Genomic DNA, 14,498 nt, shown 5'->3' with positions numbered 1-14,498 from the left:
GCATTTGGTCATATCTCATATTTGGCATTCAATAACTGGAAAGGGAAGGCAACAAATGGAATTTATTATTATACACAAAATATGGAGAAACTGATAAATAATCGCAGAATGCTTTAGCTTAATATGATTGTCAAAAATTATTGTAGTTTAGTAGATAATCTCTTTCTTTAAGGGACTGGTAGGTGAAATGTCAATATCACAGTGACCCTAAGACTGAAATATTTTATTATGGAAAGCTGAATGATAATTTTGCCCATGGTCATCAGGCTTTAAATCATAACAGATGAATAATTTGGGGTCAGTAGATGAAAGTTAAAGGTCACGGACAATTAGATAAAGAGTGATTCAGGTTATATAAGCTTGAGAACACTTTCACTTATTATGATCATCCAGCATTATAGCATGAATGCCTATGTTCAGTAGATGACCACTATAGTGTTTGGCAAATAGGTCAAAGTTCAAATTCCAACCATACTGAAAATAAATGCAAGTTACATGCCCAGTCACCACTGACAGGCCATCATGGTAGACATAATTTTGTCGTTTTTGTCCCCCCCCCCCCCCATGTGGGGGAATATAGATTTGCTCTTGTCTGTCCGTCCCTCCGAGAATATTGTGTCGCGTCTAGCTCCAAAAGTATTTGACGTAGAGTCACAAAACTTTACAGGAATGTTGGTCAGCATGTGTAGTTGTGCACCTGGGGTTTCGCGTCCGGATTCATTCGGTAGTGTAGGAGTTATGGCCCCTGACTTAGTAAAAAATTGGTCATTTTAATGTTGTGTCGCGCATAGCTCCAAAAGTATTTGACCTAGAGTCACCAAAGTTTACAGGAATGTTGGTCACATGTGCAGTTATGCACCTGGGGTTTCGCGTCCGGATTCATTCAGTCATGTAGGAGTTATGGCCCCTGACCTAGGAAAAATTGTCATTTAATGTTGTGTCTCGCGTAGCTTCAAAAGTATTTGACCTAGAGTCACCAAAGTTTATAGGAATGTTGGTCACATGTGCAGTTATGCACCTGGGGTTTCGCCTCCGGAATCATTCAGTCATGTAGGAGTTATGGCCCCTGACCTAGGAAAAATTGTCATTTTAATGTTTTGTCGCGCATACCTCCGAAAATGTTTTACCTACAGTCATTATTTCACTACACAAGACCAGACTTCTTGTCCAGACTTACTAAAAAGAAAAAGTTTGTGAAACATGTATGTTAAAATGTACTTGACCTAGAATCATAAAACATTAGAGGATTGTTTTATAGCCTATGAAATGTTCTCTTTAGGATTTTACTCAGCTAGGCTAAAGTTATTGCCAACTAAGTGAAAAATACACACAAGGTTTCTTAAAAGTTTGTGTTGCAAACATCTTAAAAATTGTTTAACCCTGTCATTAAACCATGTTACAGTGACAGGAGGGGGCACCTGTGTCCTATGGACACATATCTAGTTTCTGTTGCCATTGCTATAAGACCAGCTCTTTAATTGGCCCTCTTCAAAACTGTGCAGTCTCTACTTATTTTTCTCCAGTAAAAGTACTCTAACCTTTGAAACATACATTTTTACTTTTGTTGCCATGGCAGTGAAATATTTTTATACTTTTTTTCGCATGCAAAACAGAGTGAGTTAATTAAACCCATTTCATTACTGCTAACAGATTTATCTTTATAATTTTAAAAGTTGTGACAACAAATTTTGAAAACTTACTTATCCTAAGGAAACATTATTAAACAGTTTATCAAATGACCTGTTACCATGGCAACTGAAAGGCACTTTCTGCTTTCTTTCATGAGCATTATGAATTGTCAATTGTAAAAGTGATAAGTTCATTAAATATCCAAACATCAAAATACTGGAGTCATAACATGCAAAAAGTTGAAAAATGCTAAATTTTAGCCCTGTTGCCACGGCAACTGAAAGGCTTTTTTTCTGCTTTCTTTACTGGAGTATTATGAAATGTCAGATGTAACAGTGATAAGTCCATTAAATGTACAAACATCAAAATATTGAAGCTATAACATGCAAAAAGTTAAAAAATGCTAAATTAAAACCCTGTTGCCATGACAACCAACAGTAAAAGTACACGTTTTATACTCATAAATATACCAGGCCAAGAATTCTACCTCTGTACATGATTTTAAATCATACTTTGAAACGTTAACAAAATTAAAACAAAATAATATTGAGTTTTTAAGAAATTTTTAGTTTCAGGATTCCAAAGAGTTATTTCCCTTAGTTATGACCGTTTCTATGACAATTCTGTTACCGGCTTATGTATGTTTGAATAGCCTGATGTGTTTACATTGATATCTAATCAAACATGTGTAACAGTAATCATTTATTATTTTGTTTTTTTTCCAATTTATTTAAGTATACCCCCAAGATACGCTAATGCTTTCTTTCACTACAGCACATAAGGTGAACATTAGATTTTCCATAAACAATTGTCCTTGCAGATTTTAATGTTTATTTTTTTGAAAATACATGCATTTTGGTAAAAAACAGCACATATTTTATCATCATTTTGGTGGGGGCCAAAATTGGCCCAAATCCTACGTACCCCTTTCCAGTTTTACTAATACTTAGTATCATTTCTTTTTCTATTCTATGAATGACGTAGGATTTTTTGATATTGCATAGTTTAATTGAGTAAAGTTATAAAGATCTTTTACAACTAATATGGTCTCCAATGAGATTCATTCCGTTATTGTCAGGTCTCTCTCTCCATTTATTGAGTCTTAATTTGTCATTTATTGGGTCTTTATGACAATACATGTATAAATAAACAACATTACATGAGTTACATAATATTTGCCTACCGGGATCGTTTATTACTCATCAGAGCAAATAAAACAATATGGCGTCATGAATTGTAAAATTGTAATGCTGTTTATTTTTTTTCTTTATAATTTACTTGATCCGGCACAGACTTTTGCATATTCATATATTTTAATTGTCTTACAATTTCCCCTTTTCAACCGCAAAGTACACAAATTTAGCTTGCAATATATTTTATTGATAAATATTTACTAAGTTATACTAATGATTTGGAATAATTTATTCAAACATATCTATAGATAAACATTTGTAGCTTAAAGTTATATCAATGGAAATATTATTTTAGAATTAGTTATATTTTTGGCCCCCAATTTTGACTCTTTCACGGGCATTTGCCAGATGCCAACAGCATTCAGCATACCTAAAATATGTTAAAACCAGAAAACAAATGGACCAAAAACTAACAAAACTTTCTAACTTCTTTAATAAGCTTATATCTGCAAACTCGGACTAGACTGTAAGTTACAATAATCTTTGCTTTATTGATGAACAATCAAATATATGTATTGTATAACAAGAGGGTCAAGGAACACAGTATAACAGTGTAAACATGTTGGACCTAGAGATTTCATAGAAACAAATATTCTGACCAATTTTCATTAAGATTGGACTAAAAATGTTGCAGGTAAACAAGTATTTTCTTTGATATGACCTAATGACCTATTTTTTGACCCCACATGACCTATGTTTGTGCCTATCCAAGCTTTCATAAAATCAAATATTCTGACAAAGTTTCAGAAAAAATTGAGCATAAAAGTGACCTCTATAGCGTATACAAGCTTTTCCTTTGATTTGACATAGTGACATAGTTTTTGGCCCTAATGACCCGCATTCGAAATCATCCAAGACTTTAAACATCAATAAAAACATTTTGATCAAATTTCATGACGATGTGTCCATAAATCTGGCCTCTAAAGTGTTATCAAGCTTTTCTTTTGACCTGACTGGATGACCTAGTTTTAGACCCAACAAAACCCAGATTCAAACCTGAATGAAGATCCAGTGTTGCAGTGTAAGTTTCAGTCCCTATGGCATACACAAGGTTTTGCTTTAACTTGACATTCTGACCTGGTTTTTGACCACAGATTATCAATATTCAAACTTGACCAAGATTTTATCAAGGCTGCATTATAACTAAATTTTATAAATATCCGGTTTAAATTGCAGCTCCTATTGCGTACAAAATGTGTTTCTTTGTTTTGACCTTGTGACCAAGTTTTGGATCCCAGTTAACCCATATTTGAACCTGATCTAGATTGCATCCAAGCAAATATTCAGGCCAAATTTCATGAAGATCGGGTGTAAAATGCAGTTCATGTTTCTTACACAAGGTTTTTCTTTGATTTGTCCTAGTGACTTAATGTTTACCCCAGATGACCCATATTCATACTTTATCTATATTTCATCAAGGAAATTATTCTGATAAAATTTTATAAATATCCAGTGTAAAATGCAGCCCAACGCCTGCGAAATGTCTTTATTTGATTTGACCAGGTAAATTAGTTTTTGACTCCATACGACTTATATTCGAACTTAACCTGGATTGCTTCCAGACAAACATTCTAAGATCAGGTGTAGAATTGCAGACTCCATTGCCTACAAGGTGTTTTTCTTTGATTTGACCTACTGACCTAGTCTTTGACCCCAATTAATCCATAATCGAACTTGACCTCGATTTTATCAAGGCAATCATTCTGACAAAATTTAATGAAGATCAATTGAAAAATACAGCCTCTATCGCATACACAAGTTTTTTCTTTGATTTGACCTAGTGACCTAGTTTTTAACCCAGATGACCCATATTCAAACTAAACCTAGATTTTATCCAGACAAACATTCTAGTCAAATTTCACGAAGATCCGGTGTAAAATGCAGTCCCTAGACACAAGGTTATTCTTTGATTTGACCTAGTGACCTAATTTTTGACCAACGATGACCCATATTCGAACTTAATCTAGATTTTATCAAGGCAATCATTCTGACCAAATTCATGAAGATCAATTGAAAAAAAGTCTCCATCGCATACACAAGGTTTTTCTTTGATCTAATCTAGTGACCTAAATTTAGACCCCAGATAACCCATATTCGAACTTAGCCTATATACTATTAAGGCAATCATCCTGACCAAATTTGATGAAAGTCAATTGAAAAATACAGCTTCTATCGCATACACAAGCTAACTGTTGACAGACAGACAGACGACGGATGCTGGACATCGAGCGATCAAAATAACTCACCCGAGCTTTGCTAGGTGAGCTAAAACCACATCTATACTTAACACATTTTGTTATATTTCTAACATGTGTCTGTAAGTTTTCGTATTAACATATTGCAAGTAGGACAGAGTATCATTGTCGACAGACATTTGTTATCTGCCAACAGATTTAGCTTGACGTCAACAGCCGTCTGAATAGCAACCCTCCATTTAAACACAAGGTAAAGTATGAAAGCGCTCAACTTTGATTAAGTATAGTTCAATAAGTTCATTGTAATAAAATCATTGTAATTTTTTTCTGTCTTTAACGTCTATTTCAGTCTGGTATCAGTTCACACGACCGTGTTCCAAACATTATTATACAATATGGAGTCGGAGGAACTGCCACAACGTTACAGTTTCAGATTTTATGTGTGCTTATGGCCATTCTTCATGAATCTGAAATAAACTCCTTAGGCTGTTTCTATGGAAGAAAACCATTTTATAAGTATACTGTTATTAAAACACATGAAATTAAATACAATGAACTGCGTCTTTTGCCATTAGATACTTGGGTTTTCATGACTTCAAGTAAAAATCTGTCTGCCGAAAAGCAACTGAAGTTTGATTATAATAAGCGTAAAGTTCAAATGATGAAGATGCATTGTCCATACATTGCAGACATAGAAACTGTTTCGAAACGTGGCCATTTCATTGTCCATGAATACCGCTCAATTTTTGGAGTTTCTGACGAACAGATACAACAGGCAGTGGAATACTTACGCTATTGGGACATACTTCGTTTGTGTTGTGGAAAACAAATGTCGGCAGATTGGCGTAATTATTTATCGCCGATCAAAAACTATAAGCCACATCATAGTCTGCATAGTTCAACATATCCTGCTTGCGAAATGTATAATATAAGTAAAGTTGAACAACTTCTGATGAACACGTATGTATTTCAGCGTTTTGCACATATACCGTCTGTTCGTGACGTAATAGGGAAGCCATCAAATGTTGACGGTAACATCGATGGTCAGTATTGTGAGCAATGTAATAGAAATATTTCGAAAAACCATTTACGTTTTAATGATAAATGTGTATAATACTTAAATGTACTTGTTTTGTTATTAGTTTTCTGCCGCTATGAAAGATACTAAAACTGGCATATATATGTAAGTGCAAACATATACAAAAAAAAATGCCATATTCAAAGTAAATTAGCACTAATGATCAATACTGAATGCTCAATTTTCAAAAATAAGCTACCGGTGGAACCGATCTAAGTTTTTCTGAATCGGCTTTTTCAAGTAACAATATACGTATATTGACTTAAAATCATATTTGACCTTTAAATTGCAATTGTGACATTTGACCTTTTGAATGTTGACACAGATTTTGCGCACCACATACCGCCTCATTACGGTGAGCAAAGATGTCAGGCCATTTGAAAATCAAACATTAAATGACAAAGTAAACTTTTACAAACACTAAGGGTGACCTTGACGTTTGAGATAATGACACAGAACAGCCATTGAGGCTACTATGTCGAGGTCACTCAAAGGGCTTGACAAAAAATGAAATAACAATATCAAGTCCCTTAAAGCATATTTGATAGAACAATAAAAATATCCATTATGCACATTTTATAACAGCCAATGACCACATTGGAAATGAATCACCAGCAAGATGCCCAGTCTGACCTTGGCATTAGACCTAGTTATCCAATTTACAATATGAACAAATACACTTAATACTCAAGTTTAGGGAACATCCAATAAGGGGTTTTGACATGAAATACGGTCAAGATTTACCATCCACCGGAACCTAAGATCTTAACATTTTACTTAGTGACGCATAATCATAATACGCATAGCTTAACTTCATTCTTCAAACCAAGTTTGATGAAAATACAACAAGAGGTTATAGAGATGAATCGCATACACGATGAACATTGATCTCCCTATGTGCATACCGGAGTTCTTTGTTTAACATAGATCCTCCTATGTGGATACCGGACGTCTTTGCTTAACATAGATCTTCCTATGTGCATACCGGACGTCTTTGTTTTACATAGATCTCCCTGTGTGCATACCGGACGTCTTTGTTTAACATAGATCTCCCTGTGTGCATACCGGACGTTTTTGGTTTAACATAGATCTTCCTGTGTGCATACCGGACGTCTTTGTTTAACATAGATCTCCCTGTAAGGATACCGGACGTCTTTGTTTAACAAAGATCTTCCTATGTGCATACCGGACGTTTTTGTTTAACATAGATCTCCCTGTGTGCATACCGGACGTCTTTGTTTAACATAGATCTTCCTATGTGCATACCGGAGGTCTTTGCTTAAAATAGATCTCCCTGTATGCATACCGGAGGTTTTGTTTGACATAGATCTCCCTATGTGCGTACCGGAGGTCTTTGTTTAACATAGATCTCCCTATGTGCATACCGGAGGTCTTTGTTTGACATAGATCTCCCTATGTGCATACCGGACGTCTTTGTTTGACATAGATCTCCCTATGTGCATACCGGACGTCTTTGTTTGACATAGATCTCCCTATGTGCATACCGGACGTCTTTGTTTGACATAGATCTCCCTATGTGCATACCGGAGGTCTTTTTTTGACATAGATCTCCCTACGTGCATACCGGAGGTCTTGTTTGACATAGATCTCCCTATGTGCGTACCGGAGGTCTTTGTTTAACATAGATCTCTTTATCGGCTTACTGGACGTTTTTGCTTAACATAGATCTCCCTATGTGCTAACCGGAGATATTTGTTTAATATAGATCGAAAGAAACACAAACGAAATATAAACACGTTTTTTTCCCCCTTTTTTTTAGAAAATATAACATGAACAGGTTTATTACACCCAAACAAAAGGAATCGTGAATACAAAACATTCTTGTATCATTAGACGGAAGAATACTAAATGTTCACTCTTCTATTAAAAATTTCGAACAATTGCCCTTTCTTATGATTCTTGATAAAGGACATGTGTTCAAAAACTGTAACAGAAAAGTGGACATTTATACATATTAACGTTGTAACAAATGAAAAAAAAAACAAACGAAAATGGCTCTTCTTCATGATCAGCCAAACACTCATTTTCATAGATAAAACCCATAGAATTATATTAAAAAAATTATAAAGGCTTTTCTTCTGCCCGAAGGAATCTTTCATCTGTAAAACTTGTTCAAGGTAAACAATTGTAATGCTCATCATTACAGCATCCGTCAGCAAAATATACTTCTCCGCTCAAACATGTAAGTACTGGTGCCTGTTGTATTTAAGAACATCTCTGGGAAATTGATCAACCATATTAATATGGAATCGTACTTGTCCACACAGACTGTTGAGAATAGCAGCCCAGTTTCTAACGTCACTTACATGTATGTCCATCGTCTACACATGTATCGAAAATCCTCTTCTGAGAGACGTGCACATCCAAAGAATGACATAATTTCCACTCTAGACATGAAATACGTTAGAAATAATTGATGTTCACTGGTGAAATTTATTCCCGACTATTTAAACTCGGAAAGTAGTTTCAATGCATGTTTTAAATTAATACATAGTTCAGAAATTCCTACGCTCTCAGGTTCGCCCGCATAAATATGCAGACATTTCAGATTTTTAGCTCATGGAAACACTGTGTATCTCTTACAAGAGATAAATCAACATGTAAGTAATGCAGATTCTTCATATAACCCAACACTCCGCTAAAATCAAGCACTGTTGTAGGTTTTTTAATTCTGGCGAATCTTTGTTGACTCCAGAATGAGCCAGCCCTTGCAATTTTTCGAAACAACCTGCTGACCTTGGAAATCACTGTAATAATGTCATTTATGGAAATGTATGACAAAACCTCCATCCATAGCCAAAGACACTGAAAATTAAAAAAAGCGCTTTATTCAAAATATCTAATACATTTTAGCTAACATCTACGTATTAGTATCACGTGTGCAAGACATTACCAATTTTGAGACATTAGGCAAAACAGAACCTTGAAGTATTTGCCGAGATACAAAGTGTATTATGCGTAGGCCTATATTTAGCACGAAATCGCTTATTATTTTTTTTGTTATAATTCTTTTACTTTTTAATTCGACGTTTAAAGGATTTATTATTTTGATTCTAACATGATCTAACGTTTATATTGATGGATTATATTCTGTCGTTACGTAATAGCAGACATTACGAGGTCCAAATGAATCATTTTTTAGGCCAGGCGTGTTTTAATGTATAGGATAATGCACGCCAAATTTCTTCTTTGTCTATATTGAGCAAAATACGGATCGTGTTAGAATTTTCAGCTGATGACCTTGTGCTATGAATATATAAGAAATGAAATGATTTTTTTCGATCCTATTCTGTCGTTCATTTCGCATGAACACCGAAAGAAAATAGTTTCATTTCTTATATTCACACTACTGTATATTTTCCTTTCATTTGTAAACAAGATAATATTATAAATTGCACATATTTAGCTGCATTTAACATTAATATCAGCTTCCCGGCCATTTTGTTCAACTGCGACATCATCTAAGAAACGTTCTCGATGTCGTCAAAACAGTGGTCGGTTATTACTAAGCAGCGATGACGTAACTTTCGCGCCTTCCCCTTTGCTGTTCATACGAAATGAACGTCAAAAGAAAAGGGCGAATGTAAATATAATATATTAATTGTTGGTACCAAATTGGCAAAATTTAGGTAATTACATTTAACAACAGTAGACGTTATTTTCCTAATCATACATTCCAGTCATATAGACATATATACAGAGTGAAAAGTATTAAGCGTGTGACCGTAAAAAACTCATTATATGCTACATATGGTCCGAGAGCTCACGGACATTTATTGCAACAATTGAGGCCAAAAGAAGTTTATACATTTTTGGAAACACTATTTCATATCCTCCATGAAAACCAATTTCTTAAATGTCAAAGCCGTGCCTATCTATATTTGTTCACTTATGTTTGTGATATGGGAGGTTAAACTCATTTGTAAAAATTTAGGGGGTATGGTAAAGTTTATGTCTACCAGTGGTTTCACTGTTTAATTACAGTAGCTATTTGATTGTCAGTAAATGTATATATGTCAACCAATGTCAGCAAAAAGGAATTCATCAAAAAGGAATGAAGGGCAAACTTGATATCTAAGGTCAAAGGTCAACTTTATGTACAAATCACAAAGATTGGCATATTTCAAATTTATTTTTACTTTTAAAAACTAGTTTGTTATCATAAGTCACTCGGCTTTATATATGTAATGTGCATACACCAGTCAAAGTCAGAAATGCAAATCTTGTTGCAAAACGTCCAGGTCAACCCTGATAATTGAAGGTCAAAGTTCATTTTAATGCAAAAATATGAAAAATGTTACATTTACTTTTTCTAACATTTTCGATATGTATTCACATTGTTAGTCACTGATGTTAATTTGTTTTAATGTCTGTATGTCAGACAAAGTCAGCAGTGCAAAGGTATCCCCAAAGCTGCCAAGGGTAAAGTTTATATCAAAGGTCAAAGGTTAATTTTTTTGTGAAAAAATGCATGAATAGCTTTCTGTTTAAAATATATATGCTATTTCACATCATTATTTGTAATTGCACATAATTTATTTTAATGTATATATGTCCCACAATGTCAGTAATAAAGATATCGTCTAAAATAAGACAAGTTCAAATGTGATATTAAAGGTTAAAGGTCATTTTCAAGTAAAAGAATGAAAAAATAGTTCTTTAACTTTTCTTCTTGTTAACGGTATTTTGTCGATATTAATCAACAATATCAGTTCATTTTAATGTATAAAAATTAGGTGGTGTCTGGTATGCACATATATTTCCAAAACATTCAAGGTCAACCATAATTTCAAAGGTCAAAGGTCAAAAAAGTGAATAAAATGTTGCAATAATATCACCTGTTTGTATTTGTTTTGTCATTTTAGTAACTGATCGTTGTTCATTTTACTGTATATATGTCAGACGATGTCATGGAAGAGAAAATAAGTCAAGGTCGAACCTGGTATTAAAGGTCAGTGGTCATTTTTATGTAAAAGTTCAATTTGCAGCATACTTACTCATTACTTTGTTCAAAAATAATAGCTCTTGTTAGAATTTTCTGTTGGCAATTTATTTTAATGTATACATGTCAAGCAAGGTCAGGAATGTAGGTTTCATCCCAATAAGGCAAAGCAAAACCTATTATCAAAGGTCAAAGGTCAAATTTGCGTGAAAATTAGCCAAAAAAAGTATTTTTGCAACGATTTTTCAGTATTTTTAGGGTATTTTAAAACTATTAACTAATTATTATTCATTTTAATGTATTTATAACAGATGATATCATTCTTGAAATAATAATGAAAAATTAGTCAAGGTCAAATCTGACATTAAAGGTCAAGGAAGAGGGCCTTAAAAAAACTCGCCACTATGAAAAAAACTGGCTTGAACAGGTTGGGGAGTAAATGCAAAAATCCTCTGCAAGTCTACACAGGCAACGTACGATGCATAGCAGAGTACGCATCAACCTCATTGGTACCTGCTTCCAAAACCAGTAAAGATAAACTGGACAAGGTTAAATTTCAGGTCTAAGGATAATCCCGGGGCAATGAAAACAACTCAAATAAAATGAATCGAAAAGACAGCCAACCCTGAACAATTAGAGACAAGTCGAGCGTACAAAGCTTTTGTCCGTGCAGAGAAGGCAAAGAGACTACCATCCCACACACTCCACTAAAATTCGAGAGCAGAACCAAGAACAAACTGAAAAGATAGAGTCTTATCCACATCGTCAAAAAACTGCAAAAATAGAAAGCAGCAGCACTGGACACAGAGGCAGAGCCGCTCGAGCCCATGAATGGTTTCCCAGACAGTGTGCTCCCAAGATCAGATTTAAGGTGCCAGGAGTAGAAGAAAGCAAAATCAGGCTTACCAACAATCTCTTACGCTAGAAATGATCAATAACCGCTATCCAGCACACTCTTGCATCCAAGAATATACCAATGGATCAGTAGAAAAAGCAGTTCAGAAAGCTTGGGGGTGGTGCCTACATCAAATTTTCAGACAGCTCCTCCTTCATACTCTCTCATACAGTCGGCAAGAGATGCTCCAACTACAGATCCAGATGCAAGCCCCCACAAAGAAAAGGGACAATATATTCCTAACAGACCCCAAGTCAGCTCTTCAGGCTCTCTCAGCAGGTCCATCAGACAACTTAATCAGGCAGCTGTTGAAAAACATCGGTCTCCTGCCAGAGAACAACAATGTAGCATTTCGATAGATTGTTGCACATGTGGGCATAGCTGGAAATGAAGCTGAGCACAAACTTGCAAAGACAGCTACCAGATAAATACAGCCCAAACCTCCAACTTCATACAGAGAAGCTCAGACTCTGTGGAAGAACAGCTTTGCGTCAGACTGGAAGAACATAAATGGAGGTTACCCGCCAAATCATGACTGTCTACACAAGCTAAACAGCCAATTAACTGTCTTCCGTCTGCGCACTGAAGACTGTGGCCTGAAAAAACATATGAAGAAGCTAGGAGTTGCAGAGAAAGCTAAATGTCAGTGCGGATCAGAGGAACAAACACCGTTTCACATTCTGCAGAGTTGTTCTGGAAGAAGCACGCCAGAAATTTGGCTAACAGACATCCCATTTGAGACCAAGCCGTGAAGAGATATCAGCGACCTGCAGAATACGATGCAGTTCATTGCCGCATCTAATCATGAAATATAAAACGGTCATAAGAAGATGGAAGGCAGTAAGGAAGTAAAGGCTAACTTTAAAATAAATTAACATCAAGCTATAACAAGATGTGTTTGAACAAAGAAATAAAATAACAGTGCTCTCTTTTGTATTTATTACCCGAAAATGAATTTTAAACTTTAACTTCAGGGCTGATCTAGACCCATGTCTTAAGATATCTCCATTGTAGACATTGACCCATATATAGATAATGTATATACATGTATGAGACTTCAAGGAATAACCATAAAGTATTAATATTGTTACGCTATGGTCGATGTAGTTTCTGTGTAAACTTCAATTGATGGAATCTATTTCTATGATTATGCTGACTCGGTATGATGCAATTGGCAGATAGTTGTAGCCTGATTATAAGTGTTACACCATGGCTGAAGTGTAAGCCCTTTGGGAAACTTATATAGACAATTCTTCTATAAGTATGTTAAACAACTGGAGGTACTATTAGGCTGGCCGGTTTTCTTGCACTTAACTACAGAAATTATCAACTCCTTTGACAGTTAAACTATAGTTTATTGAAGTAAGAATTTCAACAGAAACAGTTCATGTTCAGCAACAATCATCATTTAATAAAAATCACACAATAATTCTGTAAATAATTCACAGTTCTGAAGAATATTGTGATAATATGGTATTTTTACTTATAAGGTCTATTATTCAATAATGATAATAATCAAGCCCAGCCTCTAATAATTTTGATAACTGTCAGTAAGCTTCTAGTACACAACTCAGAGCAACAGTTAAAATTTAAAGTTGATCCAATGAAAAATAGCAGTTTTATTCAGCTAAGAGTTTAAAAATGATTATCAAAAGTTAAAATACTAAAATACAGCAGGTAAAAAAACACACCAAGTATGACTATCTTTTTATAAAATTTGCTAGACTTCTTTAAATATTTCTTTAAAATTATCTGACTATAACAGCCGCTCAAGGCCAGAGATTTAAGATTGTGAACCCTGAAAACAGGCAAAGTGGGGTATTTTTACCTCCCAGACTTCACAAAAATAGTTGTGGAAGTGCACACACAAAAATGTGAGGATATGTGAACTCCACACAAATAAATGTGAACCCAGCTTCACACTAAAAACTGTGGAGTTGTGGAAGCTGTGAACTTTAGACTGTAAGGAAACAAAAGCCAATATTTCTATTAAAACATTAAAGATCATAAATAAAATTAGTATGAAAAGAAAGAAAAATGAAAAATCTAAATGATTATAACATCAAATTTCCTTTTAAGTGAGTTTCTAGGAAGCATATTTGCTTTAAAGTTAAATGACATTTCTATATACAACAATGTAAACAAAGTCTAGGCAGTAGTTGCTAAGCAACTACCCACAATGCATTGCAAGTACAACAACAACAGCATGTCTGCAAAACCAGGAAGTCAGCTGTTTCTAGTGATTTAACAAGAATTACTGCTTATATAAATTTATAAAATAAGTGAGGCTGACCTAAATCAAAGTTTTTAAGATCATACTAGATAAATAATTATTAAAATAGCATGTAACCTCATAATAAAATTACAGTCAAGCTTACAGCCCTATTCAGTAAAGTAGGTCACTGTACCCTGAAGTATTACATTACCCTCCTCTTACTATGTCAAAGTTCCAACTGACATGAAATTAACACACAAACCTATTTGGCAAACAACTTTGCAATAATAAGTTAATATCTGTTAAGTTTGTGATCTCACTATTGTTTGT

General features: G+C 34.6%; 1 protein-coding gene across 2 annotated transcripts in view; it reads left to right on the top strand.

Annotated features, from left to right (window-relative positions):
• LOC123559833 (uncharacterized) overlaps positions 1–6,135 on the top strand; it is a 43,411-nt gene extending 37,276 nt beyond the window's left edge. For both annotated transcript variants that reach the window (XR_008372627.1, XM_045351958.2), the window contains one exon: positions 5,367–6,135. Coding sequence is in view for 1 of the 2 variants with exons in the window: in XM_045351958.2 (XP_045207893.2) it covers positions 5,367–6,131 (765 nt within the window). In the remaining variant the exon portion in view is untranslated. The remainder of the gene's footprint in view (positions 1–5,366) is intronic.
• The last annotated feature ends 8,363 nt before the right edge of the window (positions 6,136–14,498 follow it).

The sequence above is a fragment of the Mercenaria mercenaria genome, chromosome 10 (assembly GCF_021730395.1).
Source record: "Mercenaria mercenaria strain notata chromosome 10, MADL_Memer_1, whole genome shotgun sequence".
NCBI classification, from domain to species: Eukaryota; Metazoa; Mollusca; class Bivalvia; order Venerida; family Veneridae; genus Mercenaria; species Mercenaria mercenaria.
The sequence above is the reverse complement of the archived record's forward strand: the minus strand, read 5'-3'. Positions and strand labels throughout refer to the sequence as shown.